Below are 15791 nucleotides of genomic sequence, written 5' to 3' on the forward strand. Positions count from 1 at the left end.
TGCCTTTGAAAGGGTGGTGGTGAGCCACCTTCTTGAATACAACTGAGTGGCTTGATAGACCATTTTAGATGGTAATTAAGAGTCAACCACATTGCTGTGGGTCTGGAGTCACATATTGGCCAGACCAGGTAAGGGCGGCAGATTTCCTTTCCTAAAGAATATTAATGAACCAGATGGGTTTTTATGACAATCCAGCAGTTTCATGGTTGCCATTACTGATACTAGCTTTTTATTCCAGATTTATTTAATTGAATTTAAATTCCCTAGCTGACCTGGTGGAATTTGAACCCATGGCCCCGGATTACTAGACCAGTAACATAGCCACTATGCTACTGTACCCGTTATGTATATCAATAGATTTTTGGACTATAAGGGAATCAAGATATATGGGGATCAGGTGGGAAAGTGGGGTTGAGATCAAAGATAATAGATTTAAAGTAATTGGTAGGAGGTTTAGAGGGGATTTGAGGGGAAATTTCTTCACCCAGAGGGTGGTGGGGGTCTGGAACACACTGCCTGAAAGGGTGGTAGAGGCAGAAACCCTCCCCACATTTATAAAATACTTGGATGTGCACTTGAAGTGCCATAACCTACAGGGCTACGGACCAAAAGCTGGAAAGTAGGATTAGGCTGGATAACTCTTTGTCGGCCGGCGTGGACACGATGGGCCGAAATGGCCGCCTTTCATGCTGTAAACCTCAATGATTCTATGATCAGCCATGATTGTATTGAATGGCAGAGCAGGCTCACGGGGCCATATGGCCTACTCCTACTCCTATTTCTTCTGTTTCTTATGTTTATAATAAGAAGAAGAAACATTTGTAAGAGCTCGGGGAGTGCCAAGTCGAGATAATAAAAGATTCCTGCGGTAATGTGCCAACCAAGTTAAACTTAATGATTGGTTTGGTTTTGAAATGTTTCAAACATAGCATTTCATGGTTGAGGTGGAATAACATGTAAAAAGGCATGCCTTGGAAGTCATCGGGCACCAGAGTTGGATTCCCTGCATGCACCATTGCCAACAACTGTATCTAAAGGCCCTGGCATGCCTACCTAGCACTGACTGTTGACAACTGCCTCCACAGGCTCCAGATCAGCAGGCAGCCAAGTGCACAGATGTGCCATTATGAACAGCAGCCAAAGTGCATTGTCAGGAGGACACAGCCAAAGACAGTCAAGATCAGCTTCTATCTCAATATTTATCCGCCTCCACCTCCTTCTAGACTAACGTAGGGATCAACTCCAGTACGGCCTGCCCAAATATGTACGAAACAGCTGGCTGATGGCTTGCTCAGCAGTTTCAACTCTTATCCTATTGAATATTAATAGCCGTACAGTACAATACCCCTGCACTGATGCCCAGTGTACTGCATTGCTTTATTTCTCAAAGCAGAATGGTAATTGATGGCAGCAGTATGTGGCCCATCGCCAGTCAGTGTTATGTATCTCAGCCCCAGGACATCACTGCAGGAATTCCTCAGGGCAGTGTCCTAGGCCCAACCATCTTCAGCTGCTTCATCAATGACCTTTCCGCCATCCTAAGGTCAGAAGTGGGGATGTTCGCTGCTGATTGCACAGTATTCAATTCCATTCACAACTCCTCAGATCGGGCAGTCCATGCCCGAATGCAGCAAGACCCGGATAACATTCAGGCTTGGGCTGATAAGTGGCAAGTAACATTCACGCCACACAAATGCCAGGCGATGACTATCCCAGCAAGTGAGAGTCTAAACACCGTCCCTTGACATTCAATGACATTACCATCACCAAATCCCCAACCATCAACATCATGGGGTTCATCATTGACCAGAAACTTAACTGGACCAGCCACATAAATACTGTGGCAACAAGAGCAGGATATTCTGCGGCGAATGTCTTAACTCCTGACTTCCCAAAGCCTTTCCACGATCTACAAGGCTCAAGTCAGGAGTGTGATGGAATACTCTCTACTTGCCTGGATGAGTGCAGCTCCAACAACACTTAAGAAGCTTGCACCTTCCAGGACAAAGCAACGTACTTCATTGGCACCCCAGCCACCACCTTAAACAGTCACTCCCTGCAACACGAACTTTCCATGGCTGCAGTGTGTACCATCTACAAGATGCACTGCAGCAACTCGCCAAGGCTTATTCAGCAGCACCTCCCAAAGCCGCGACCTCTACCACCTAGAAGGACAAGGGCAGCAGGTGCATGGGAACACCATCAGCTGCAAGTTTCCCTCCAAGTTACACACCATCCTGATTTGGAAATAAATTGCTGTTCCTTCATCGCTACTGGGTCAAGATCCTGGAACGCCCTCCCTAACAGCTCTGTGGGAGTACCTTCACCACAATGGCTGCAGCAGTTCAAGAAGGCCTCTCACCACCATCTTCTGAAGGATCACGCAAGTGCCAGTCAATGAATATCTCCACAAGCGAGAGTCTAATCAGCGTCCTTAACATTCAGTGGCATTACCATCACCGAATCCCCTACCATCAACATTCTGGGGGTCACTATTGACCAGAAACTTAACTGGACCAGCCACATAAATACTGTGGCAACTAGAGCGGGTCAGAGGCTGGGTATTCTGTGGTGAGTGTCTCACCTCCTGACTCCCCAAAGCCTTTCCACCATCTAAAAGGTACAAGTCAGGAGTGTGATGGAATACTCTCCACTTGCCTGGATGAATGCAACTCCAACAACACTCAAGAAGCTCAACACCATCCAGGACAAAGCAGCCCACTTGATTGGCACTCATCCACCACCTTAAACATTCAATCCCTCCATCGCCAGCGCACCATGGCTGCAGTGTGTGCCACCTACAGGATGCACTGCAGCAACTCACCAAGGCTTCTTTGACAGCACCTCCCAAACCCACGACCTTTACCACCGAGAAATACAAGGACAGCAGGCACATGGGAACACCACCACCTCCACGTTCCCCTCTAAGTCACACACCATCCTGATTTGGAAGCATATCACTGTTCCTTCGTCGTCGTTGGATCAAAATCCTGGAACTCCCTCCCTAACAGTATTGTGGGAATACCTTCACCACACGGACTGCAGCGGTTCAAGAAGGCGGCTCACCACCATCTCCTCGAGGGCAATTAGGGATGGGCAATAAATGCTGGACTTGCCAGCGATGCCCACATCCCGTGAACAAATAAAAAACAAATTGGGGATGGACAATAAAAGCTGGCCTTACAAGCAACGCCCACATCCCAAGAATGAAAAAAAACTAATGCCAGGCATGCTGCCCTGCTTTCCTCTGCAGTGTGCCCTGGAGTGCCAAAGAGCAGCACCCCTCATCTTGCCAGATATCAAATATAGTGTTCAGTATAGAGCCACTTAATTACTGTGCCACACATTCAGGGGGTGAAATTGCCCCTTTTTGCACCCTATTAGCGCCACCGGGTGGTGTTAACGGGATGCAATTGCCTTTTTGCCCAGAACAGGCAGCAGCTGCGCCTGGGGTGAAATTGCCCCTGAGATTACGGGGACTATTTGACGGTAGCGCTGCACCCCGCGATTTTCATCCCGGGCCAGCGTGCACTGGCTGATGATGTCATCGCCGTGTGCGCCGACCCCTTTGTGCCCTGCAGGGAAAATTGCCCCACAGGACTCGAGACTGGTGCGGGCCGATGTTCGTGCTCACTTCGCGGGGTGCAGACATCCACTTGGGGCGCCCCTTAAAGGGGAGGCCGTGTGCGCCCCGGGCCGCCATTTTTTTTTGTCGGATGTCTTTTCCAACGACCCGACAGTGGCGGCCCTCGTTTCAACTGGGCCACCATTATGCAGCCTGGTACTGCTCTGTGGGCCGGTCGAGATTGTCCCTGGTGGCTCAGTGGTGGCCGCCAAAGGTCCTGCACAGTCCGCAGTGGCCGTCCGCTTTAACTGAAGGGGAGGGCATTGTGGTGCGTCAGCTGACACCTCGGGAGCTCCCCGCCAATGAGGTGGAGTGCCTGAACAGCGCTCCGTATCGTTTGTGGGACGCGAAAGGAAATTCCACGCCGGGGGCAGGATTTCCCGTCCGAGTGATAACTGACCCGGGCCCGGAAGGTTATCATCCCCGGATGGGCCGCAACGCAATTTCGGTCCATCAGTTTCTTGCCTCACATTTAGTTTTTCTTCCCTCAAGCTTTGCTAGGCACACAGCCGTTGGAAAGACTGGAAAATATATTTAAAATATTTGCAGCGTTTGAAAAAGCTGGAAAATGTGGCCACTTACCTTTAAGTGATTGTTTCCCTTTACATTTTGGCTGCAACCCCTGTAGGGCTGTTGGTGCGTGCAACTTCTCACATTCGCACCCTGGCAAGCTCCCAATGCCAGAGCTGATATGGACCGGGAGCTCACTATGAATTGGGAATTGGGGCAAGCCTTGGGAAATCCAGGAAGTGGCCTACAGTGAGCAAACTCACTGCTCCGTATACATTCCACAATTGAATGGAAAAGTGGGGACAGTTCTGTACCAATTCCAGCATCAATGCAAGAAGAAATAGACTCACTTGCTTTCTGTTGATGTGAGTGCCCTGCTAATCGATCCATCAATGGCCATGTGCTTTCATTTACTGCAATGTGTAAATGGATGATTAAGCCCACTGACCAAGGGTGGCTGGCCTGGTGAGCCAAGCGAGGCACTGCCTCATTGAGAATTGTCACAGACTTCTCTAATCTAAACTCTCCAACCGGCAGTATTCTTTAAATTAATTAAATGTTATTGAGAATAAACTTGAGTGTGAGAGAAAACATTAATTAATTGCTGCTAAAGTTTAAGTTACAATTTAATATATATGTAATATATTCTTTACGATCTCACAAACACACAGATTCCAAGATGCCTAATTACACAGGAACTTGTCAGGTGACCTGTCACCTGATGCCTTTATTGTGAAAACAGCAATGGCTGCATCACCACAGTAGTCCACTAGGTGGAGCAGTAGTCCACTAGTTAGAACTATATTACAATATCTACATAAGGAAACGTGCAGTACGTTGCGTTTGTGAGAAAGGCCTGTTGTCATGGTAGCAAGACAGATTGGGTAGGCAAACTCTTAGCTTGCCTGAAGAGGAAGTGTGCAACTGTGTCTGTGGAGATGAGAATTTGTGGGATTTGAGTTGGGATGTCGCTTAGAAAATGGGGTTGGTTGAGACTGACAGTGATATCATGTGCGATCTTACAGAAAAGGGTTTGCTGCAGGAAGCACCCAAAGCACGTAGAATTGCAGCAACAGCCAGAAGAAATAAACCAGCAACTAACCTGTAAGTAGTTGATGATCTCTTTAAATGGCGCTGATGGTGGTTTCCTTCATGTCGTTGTACGCGTGTTCAGCTGCGAGGTTTAAGAAAGGACGTAGGCTGGGTGTGGAGCTCCAAAATGGCAGCACTGGCGTCAAATCAGTGTGACGTCATGATCTGCCTGCTCTGCACACTTTAAGTGCGCGCGCACTAACCGCTTTAACAATATGGCATCCGGCAGAAGTGTGCATATGTGCCGCAAACACCATTATGGATCCCTGAGGGTCTTATATTGCCCAAAAAACGGGCACTGTCGAGCCCAATTTTGCAGTCCCCCCGCCCCCCACCCCTGCCCCAGTATGTATAGCTCCACCAAGAGGCTGAATAATTTTATCTGCTATGGAACTGAGCCATAGGGACAGTCTCACGTTCAATCGCCGGTCTGAGCTGAGGTAGCTGATCTCAGCTGCAAAGGTATCTGAGCTAGATAGTGAGGCTCCCTCTATAAAAGGAGATCCAGATGGTGAGATTCACTCTTTCAGAAGGGACCTAGATAAAGAGATTTGTTGTAGAAAGAACTAGCAGTAACACACAACTCCTACAAAAAGCGATCCTGGAACGTCCGAGGTTCGGTTCTTGGTCATTCTTGAATTAGCTGACCTGAGATCAGCAGTATTGAGTTAAATGAGGTGGTGATGGTGGCAATACAGATGGCTGCAGTAACTCTGGGTTAGGAATAGGAACACTGGCTCGGGTTTCCTATCACCTGGTCATTATGAATAAAGGCTGGTCATTATTGAGCAATGGCTACTGGAAGTGTCCATGAATTAATGTGGGACGAGGGCTGGATTGGGCTTGCTATGCCACCTTCCATTGTTGAATATCCTGTTGCTAATCATTAACATCAATAATACCCGACTGGTTGCAGGTCCAGAGGGTGGACAACACCTGTGGAATCATCCCCCATCAAAGAGTCAACAGAAGGAGGGGAGGGGAGGGGAGAAAAATTGCAGGAATAAATGGGATCATCATGGTGAGCCTCTTTGCTTAAAGAGGCTTATGGTGTTATGAAGTTCTGGCTGCATGCATTTTCTTTTATTAATTTTCTGAACATATCCACTAGTGAGCTGGCTTCACAAAATATAATCTTCACTGTGATTGTAATGAGCTCACACAGATAGATTCAGATAGCTTGCAACCCCAGCGGAGATCTATGGTCAGAAGTCCTTGTGTTGTAAAGGGATGATAACTGACTAGAACAGCTGTTCAACTGGTTGATGAAGCTGTGCAGATGGAATTTCTAGATTAAGTTGTTTTCTTTTTTTTTTAAAAGAGATTAAATTCGTACATAAAAGATTTTCAAATTAATTTACGACAGATGTTCGGTTTTACCCTGCCAAGATCTTTTCGTGGAAATGTGTAGGTTAAAATGTGGGCTCAGGTCAAATAGCTAGCACCCTTCCACCACTTCCCCCCCCACCCCCCCCCCCCAATCACTGCTAGCCACTTGGAGGAAAGTGATCAGACTGCCACTTGCAGTTACCAATGTGGCATAACCTGCAGTTAAGCCAAGAACTCCGAGTAGTGAGCCAAACTCAAAGAGATCCCAGGTTGCAGAATCAGGGCACTTTGAATGTGGCGGGGTTGGGAGCAGGGCGGGGGGGTGGGGCAGTGGTGGAAGGGTGCGATGGAAAGGTGCAAAAGTATTGTCATTCAGAGAAAGCAACAACATCCATAGCCATTCCAAACTTGCCTGCGACACTGAACTCTTTCAACACACCAACTGATCTGCGTAACAGCAGAATGAATGGCGGAAAAGCTCGTATCAATGGCTGTCCATGTGAACTTGTAGGTCTGTATGGCAGCAGGCTGCGCATTCATGAAAAGTGCATTAGAGCCTTTGCCATTGAGTGGGGGCTCGGCTGCAAATGTCCCATGGTGCAGGAAAGTGTTTCGATCCTCTGTCAACACAGCACACACAAAAGGTCAAAAGGTTGTGGACAGTAATCTTCATGTGAGGAAAGTTGCTAGGTTCATTTTCCAGTGACTCCAGTCATCTTTGGTCCTGTAGCCACCAGGAGGGCCAGAGGAAGCCACTTCCATCCATGTCTATGTGTTCTGAACCTCAAAGGGAACTACATAGACTTTGATAGTATTGAAGAACTGTGAGAAATACAAAGTCATTCCACACCGTCTCATTGTAGTCCCAAAGCACTCCAGGCTGAAGTTCGCATCCAACTGGACTCTGTATTGAGTCAACAATTTGCACAGATGCCCCCTGTTTCTTCCATTAATACCTTTGAGATCCTTCTTATAGTTTAGAAATAGATAGACATAACAAGATGTAAACAGGCCATTCGGCCCAACCAATCTATGTCGGCATTTATCCTCCATATGAGCAATAGTCTGAGTCACATTGATCCATCCTGTTCCCATATCCCTTCAAACCACATATCCAATCCTTCATCTTGACCCCTCAACAGTCTGCTTCTATCTATCCTGTCCCATACGCTTATAGTTTAAAAAAACTTTTATTGTATCATCCCATAATCCGCATTGCTCTTGAGATAAAACCTAGAATTCTGTTCATTTCATTTTACAGCCTTTTCAACCTGAGGTGTGGCCTTTAATGTCCTGATCCTTTCTCGCCTGTGTATTGCCTTTAGTTAGAAATCCACTCAAATCTCTCAGCACCTGCACAGCACCAAGCTTGGTTCCATTACAGGTATTTTGTTTTCCACAATGCATTACCTCAGACTTACCGACATTGAATTCCATCTGCAACTTTTTAGCCCATTCCCTCATCTTACCCATATCCCTGTGCAGTTTCCTTTGGTATTCTAAAACATTAACTCTACATCCTATTTTGATATCATTTGCAAATTTCAACAGTCTTTCCCCAGGCCAACATCCAAGTCATTTATCTACACACTGAACATTTGTGGCCACAGAACTGAACACTGGGATACCACAACCCACTTCCCATCATGCTTGACAAACTGCCCCTAAACTGTTTTCTTCTTTCCAAACAATTTTTAATCTGGTTTGCTATCCTCCCCCCTAATTCCATACTCCTTAATCTTCTCTAGTGATCTCTTACCTCACACATGAAGAATGACTGCTTGGGTGAGGTACTGGAGGGCAGCTGATTCTGAGTCAACATGTTATTCAGAAGAAGAAATATAAAAGTGGAAGAATGAAAATTTATATTCAGCTGGCATGACTATCCTGGTGCCTCTAGACTGCATTGAGTTCGGCATTAGAAGTGACATTGTTACATCAGGTTGAAAGCCTACTTGCCCATCACTTGAGGAGTGATTAGCTGCATTAGATCAGAGACTGCAGATGATTCTGGAGTGGGTTAATCACGGGAAATATTGTGTTCTGTGTGAATAGAGAGACCTATTATGACTATTTTAGCTCATAATGGTGATACAGAGTGCTGCAATTAGAGAAAAGGGTAGGATCTTCTGACAATTATTCTTGTCATTTTGTTGCCTGAAAATAGGGCTAGCACTTTCCTAGTGTATCCATTGATGAACTGTAATCATTTTCTTTTGTGGAGGGGGTGTTTATGTGTAGGTTGAGTTGGGGAAAATACACCTCAACACACACAATGCAGGGCACAATGATTGTTTAATATTAGCTGTTACTTGGTAACAGAGAAGGTCTTTGAGTCGTACAGCTGGTGGCTCACATTGTAGCCCACAGCAGGACGTGCAGGTGATTCATCCAAGGCTGTCTTTAAACTCAGGCAGAGCACAATTCTAAACTTAGCGATGCTGGAATATGGCATTCAAATGTGACTATTTGCTCACATGGAGGATCAATGCCAACACAGGCCAGTTGGGCCTAGTAGCCTCTTTCCATGTTGTAATGTTTATATGTATTTCGTATTGGTTACTTGCATATTTCATATTTACTCATTTTCTTTTTGCAAATCACTAACCATCAGCACAAAACAGGTTAGGTTTGAAAATAATTTTATTTCCCAACTTTATTATCACATTGTTTGTCGGAACTTACTATGCACAAATTGGCCGCCGCCTTTCCTCTATTTCCTCAGTGACTATACTTCAAAAGTACTTAATTGGCTGTAAAGTGTTTTGGGATATCCTCAGGCCGTGAAGACGCCATATAAATGCAATCCTTTGAATCCTAGAATGGTTACAGCACAGAAGGCCATTCGACCCGTCGAGCCCATGCCGGCTCTCGGCAAGAGTACTTCAGCTAGTCCCACTCCCCTGCCCCTTTCCCCGTAACCTTCAAATTCTTTTCCTTCAGGTACTTATCCAATTCCCTTTTGAAAGCCACTATTTATGAAAAAAGGTCAGACTTATTGGATCTAATGGACTTTACCTGTTCCTAAAAATTCTAGAGTTCTAATCTGTTAAAGAAAACAATTTTGTGTATTCAATAGTATAGACCTTTTATGATTTGTTTTTCTATGTGCGTGAAGTTTGATTGTACTTGTGTGTCTGCCGCAATCTTTTCACCAGCATGTTTGACTTGAACAGAGTGCTGGTTTATTATTGGTATGCACTGTTGGATCCCTTCCTATGAACAATCAATAAAACTGTGTATGTGACACAGTATGAGATGTGTACGTGAAACAGATAAAACTTAATGCAGCTGACCCTTTGTCGGCTAGAGTGCACGATTACCATTAATTGCTTCTGACTGCATATGGTGGTAATGTGGCTTGATTTTCAATAAAGAATACTGCATGGATTGATTGAAAAAAATTACAAGCAAGTAAAATGCCTAATTAATAGCGCATGCGCTTATTCTGTTGATGTATTTTGAAAAATAAATTTTAATTTATTATTTTTGATCTTTTACTGGTGGTATCACCCGTCATAAGAGCGGAAACAATTCATGGGATTCTGCACTTTAGCTGTGAAGGGCTCAGTTGCAAAATGACATATAAACTTTTAACTCCCCATTTCCCTCCTGCTGCTGCACCTGTCCGGTCCTGTGGGCATTTGATGTACCCTTCCACAAGTTAGGTACATTCATGCTGGGCAAGGCAATTGTGCTGTTAACCATGCATCACCTTGCAAAAAACAACCATTCTTAATATGTCAGACTAGAATGCAGTGTGCAAGGTATTTTAGACGAACACGACTATGTCCTCATTGGTCCATCCAAACGCCTGCATTTTTAGCATGGTCACTGGTTAGAAACCAGCAGTGGAAAGGCTCACTGATTCTGTTCCTCCACTCTTTTGTCTGAGGCCACTGATGCCGACTATTCCATTCATGTTGCTCGGGCCTCATGCCAGCACCAGCGGGCGGTGTGGCCACTCCACCGACTTCGTGCATGTTTCGGGCCGAAGGCTAAGATTAGCTGCAGTGTCTCTGTAGGCCTGGCTCATTTTGGATCTCCAGATAAAGTGGGTGGCTGCGATGTCACATACAGTAACTCCAAGAGCACCTAACATCTTAATAAGTTTCCTGCCAGTGGTTGACAGGGAGCTCTGCTCCTATGATCCCAGTTTTTCTTTTCCTTTATGATGTGGATTCGCTCCTCTTAGTTCTAACTGCACACCCTGGGTCCTTCAAGCCAGAGGTCTAGCACCTTTAGCATTTGACAAGAGAAAAGAAAAGTTAATGTTTCAGGTGTAAACTCTTCATCAGAACTAACATGTAAAATACATTTGATCAAAACAAAAATGCAAGAAGATAGGGTTGAAGATAATTTGAAGATGCTTGCTTTTTTCGGGAGGCATTTTTTCAAGTGTATAATAATGTCGGGCAAAATTTTGTAATGTGCTAAATCTACTGCTTCCTAATCGCTAAGGAAACTGTATAGGCTACCCCATATATAGGAGCATAGGAACAGGAATAAGCCATTCAGCCCTTCGAGCCTACTCCACCATTCGATTAGATCATGGCTGATATTGAAATGGCTGATCTGTACCTCATTTCAATTTGCCCACCTTTGCTTAATATCCTTCAATATGATGCATCAAACTCCTGGCTAAAAGCAATCCCATTCATTTTTGGTATTTAGACCTGGGCTATTCTGGAAAAGTGGGTTCGCCTATCCTGACCAAGCTACTTCAGAGGGAAAAATAGTATCTGGGTTTGAGAGAGAGCCAAAAATGTGGCATTGATGTAGTTAGCAAGATGTCAATAGGGTGAACTGACAATCATTATCTGAGGCACATATAGGCTGAGTTTAAGGGGCAAAATAAAAATAAAAAGGAATAAGTAGAAATTAATTAAATCATGAGAAGTATACATATCAGACTTTGTGGAATGTTTATAATCACTGAGGGAAAGTGTTTGCCATATTCGCATCCTTCATTAATAATGGTTTAACATATTGGTCCTTCAGGGGTTATTGTGTCTATGCTGATGAACTGTTTTAATGTGCTTTTAGAATGATAATTTCTTATCAGTCTTTTTCCCATCCTCTGATTTTTTTTCTCCTTTTCTATTACTCCACATTTATTCATGAATTTGCTCCTTATAACATAATAATGACCCATTCACAAATCCTCATTACCCTACCAGTTCCCACCCAGAGAACCATGTGCATACCAGCCTCACTGACCAGTTCCTCTCCTCCTCAACCCTCAGCCTTACCACGCTCCAGTGTCCTTCCCTCTGCCCCTCGGGACGTGGTCCCTGTCCTGGTTTCCAGCCGTTTTGTCCGACTCAGCTGGCGTCCACCTGCCGAGACCCATGGAAGTATCCAGACGTACACAGTTTACTTCACCAGGGAAAGCGTTAACAGGTAGGTGTGGAACAGAAATGCACACAGACACGTGCCTTAATCAGTTTCATTAAAGCTGTCATTGCTGGACATCTCGAAAATGACAAACTAATATGTTCTATTGTTATTGTTCATAATAATTCCCTATCCAAGACTCTGGGGGTGAAACTCGATATTGCCCCGTTTGAGGGCAGTAACATCTGGGAGGTACAAAACTTAGTGCCAGGCGCGGAAGTCATGCTCCTCTCGATAAATTCGGGTTACCGCCCCCCGGAAGGAAGTGGAGTGCTAAATCAAGCACTCCACTTCCTTCCTGGAGGGCTAACGGAACGCCTCAGCAATGCTGCACACTGAGCGCTGCCCTGTCCGAGGGGCTCTTCCCTCAATTAAAGGGAAGGGCCCACGCTGCCGACTCTGCAAAAGAAAAAAGCACCTACTTGGACCATTGGGCAGCGGGGGTGCCGCGCGATCAGATGTCGTTCCAGCAGAGAGCCAGGCTGACCGATCGCGGCCACGACCCTGCAAATAAAAGCACATCTGGAGCGGCAACGAAAAGGTACGTTTTTTTTCTCCTTTGCCATCGGCCATCTCGCCTTTCATTTTTGCGGCGGTAGTGGCCCCTGCCCGGCACGCGTCCCCTGCAGCTGTCGGTGTCATCGCCCCATGCAGCTGCAGGGGGCAAAAAACTATTTCAGGGCCGGGGTGCTAACGAGGCGATGCGCACAGTGATGACGTCACATTCTCCAGGCGCAGGAGATCGGGCTGCAACACTGTAGCGCCACCGCTAAACACCCGCTCAATATGGCGGGAGTCGTTGCCAGCAATGCACCCGGTCGTTAAGGCATTTGTGTTCTGTTAGCACCCCCACCAAGGGCACTAACGGGAGGCGCAAATGCACCGAATTTCTAGCCCAGATGTTTTCCTGATTTCCCAATAATTTGTTTCTTTTGTTGTCTATATCACTTAATACCTGTCAATATATTTCTTTTAAAAAAAAATTTATATTCCAAATCTTTTTTTTCTGTGTCTGTCTGCTCTATCTATCTGTTTGATATTCTTTTAATATTCCACTCAAGCCAAGACCTCTCGCTCTTAATGAATCTGGGAGTCAAAATTCATTTACTACCTACCACTGTGTACCTCATCTCTATTTATCTATCTTTGCCTCTTTCAGTCTGCCACCCATTCTACTAGTCCCTTTCATTCTCGTTTATTTTTTCATCTTGCGCAAACTGTTATTCCTTGGAATTATGTTTGAAAGCAACCTGCGCCCCCTCTCTCTGTCTATTTACTTGTTTCAATGGTTTATGGTCATTTTTCTGACAGCCAATATAGGTTTATCTATGTTATCTCCACTTTTTCAATCACACTCCCATTTCATTTGCATTTGACTCTGCTGAACAGTTTATGTGATTTATTTGTGGTGAAGCTCTCGGGAAAATGACTGTTCCACCAATAAAGAAATTCCACGATGCTCCATTGCTAACGGCAAAAAAAATGCAGTAATTATTTTGCCTGTACCATGCTGTCATTTCTTTTATATTTATGTAAAAGGCTTCAGGGAGCCACTGTTGTGTTGTTTGCATGATTCATTGATAGTTAGAGATAATTTTCTTGTTAAACAGTATAAATAATGTTTGTTCACATGTTCCGCATTGGGAGATTTCTTCAGTTCTTATTAATCCCCTGCGTCAGAATAAAAATCTTGGGTAACTAGTTTCTTCCCTGAAGGTGGATAATTACGTGTTGTAACATATTTTGGAGTAACCTTTTATTGTTTGGAAGCTTCACAAGATAGTAAATATAATTATATACTGGAACTCTGCCACTAATCATATTATCACTCTGACAAACTGCTGTGAGTGTGGGAATAAGAGACAAACGTAATCATTTGTACAGAATGTCCAACATTTGCAATATAAAGATTGGAAATGCTGGAAATACACAGTTGGTCAGTCAGGATTTGAATGAGAAAGACACTTTAATCACTGGGTGGGACCAGAAACATGACTGTATCTTTCCTCCTTCAGAGGCTGACTGATCTGCTATATGTTTCTGAAACTTACTATTTTTATTTCAGAGTTCCAGCATTTGCAACTTCTCCTTGTTATTTTTTTTAAACCGCACATTACTTTTCTAAATTTATTTTCCTTTACTATTATTCATTTTAGCCTTCTATTTATGTTTCTAAAATGCATTCTGATTTTCTTTTACTGTTCATTCCCCGCGTTGCCTATTTCACGAGATGCATAAATGTCAACTTAGATTTTCACAGCATGATATTGTAAGGAGTAATATTATTGAATATTGCCCAGAGGCTACAGAAATGCCCAGTAGTGTTTAAAAATGCTCGCTGGGGAAAGCGGAGTACATCAGTTAAACACAACAGAACATTGTTATCACTGTTCCAATAATACTGGTGTTGACAAATAGTTGAAAGATATTTCATAGATCTGGAAGAACACTTCCTGTGATTATTTACAGGCCTTAATGGTTTCTTTCCAGTACAGAGTTGTCTGTCTAACCACACTAACTGCTAAATATAGGATGGAGATGGTCATGTCTCTTATTTCCTTAGTGTGCATTGCGATATTATGCTGCTCATTCTCACCTTTTCTTTGTTTAAATTCAGGGAGCGTGCATTAAATACCTCCCAGTCCGGAGACCTGCAGCTTACTGTTGGAAATTTGAAACCAGAAGAAACCTATTCGTTTAGGATCATAGCCTACAACGATGTTGGACCAGGACAGAGTTCGCAACCCATTAAAGTATCTACTCAGCCTGAGTGTAAGTAGTTGAGGCGTAAAGCATTCCCACGACCGAAAGCACACTGATCACTGGTAAAGATCTCAATTATTAAAATACTGCTTTATAGCTCTGACGCTAAAATCCTTTCCCTGGTCACTGTCCTGTGACTCCCACTGGAACAGGTGTGTGTCTCTGTGTATTGTCCATTGACACTCAGAGTGTACACTCATGGACCGGAATCTTCCCAGCCCTGTGAGTGCGGGTTTGGAGATGGGCCCGCTGTCAAACGGCCTGATTGACAGCTGGGCGGAAGTCCGCTCTGAACTGACACCAAATGGTGGGCCAGTCAATTAAGTTGCTTAAGAGGTAATTTGAAGGTATTTAAAAGGATTTTACCAGGCATTTTCCATTTTACCAAGTTTTCAACGAGTTTACCATCCCTCAGGTTTCACGCCAGGTAAGTGTGTCGGGTTTTCAGTGGTTCTCTATTGCTTTGGCTAGTTGACAGCTGCAGAGGGGTATAAAAGCTACTATTTCACATCTGTTCACTTTCCAATGTCAGAACCTGAAACTTTCAGGATTTGGAAGAAACTTTTGAGCTGTATGCAGTTTGAAAGTGTTTGGAGTAAGCGCCCTATCTACTGTCACCTCCTTGGAGCAACCTCTCTCACTGTTGACAGATCGCTCTGTCATCTCAACCTCACCTGCCATCTATTCCAGCAGCACCGGTGAGAAAAAATCTCACCTTGGTCCACAGAATCCCACCCCGATCAGCGCAAACACCAACATTACTAAACACACCAGCATCACCACCAACAACACCAAACTTCTCCACAATCACCTGACGGGACCATTGTACGGGAAGAGAACCACCCTGCGTGCTGTGACTCTCTCCATAAGCATCTGGAGGGAGGCCTGGGAGAACCTCTGTGCAGTGCTTGTTAGTGTTTGCAACACCTCAATGCTGCAGAACACTGATGGAAGAACTATCAAATGTTGGCCATGATCCCTTTAAGAAAACCGGCTGATGACACGTCATCAGATGATGTCATCAGATCCGCTTCCTGTTACTTGGCCAGGAACCTTGCAGAGCAGTTTAACAAGT

The 15791-nt window shown here is 44.7% G+C and overlaps 1 protein-coding gene across 1 annotated transcript in view; it reads left to right on the plus strand.

Annotated features, from left to right (window-relative positions):
* Nucleotides 1-15791, plus strand: part of dcc (DCC netrin 1 receptor) — a gene marked incomplete at its 5' end in the record, with an annotated part of 1018431 nt that overhangs the window by 634703 nt on the left and 367937 nt on the right. The window contains 2 exons of the mRNA XM_070862030.1: nt 11803-11959; nt 14571-14725. Coding sequence (XP_070718131.1) covers nt 11803-11959; nt 14571-14725 — 312 coding nt within the window. The remainder of the gene's footprint in view (nt 1-11802; nt 11960-14570; nt 14726-15791) is intronic.

Source organism: Pristiophorus japonicus, chromosome 2 (assembly GCF_044704955.1).
Source record: "Pristiophorus japonicus isolate sPriJap1 chromosome 2, sPriJap1.hap1, whole genome shotgun sequence".
Taxonomy (NCBI): domain Eukaryota; kingdom Metazoa; phylum Chordata; class Chondrichthyes; family Pristiophoridae; genus Pristiophorus; species Pristiophorus japonicus.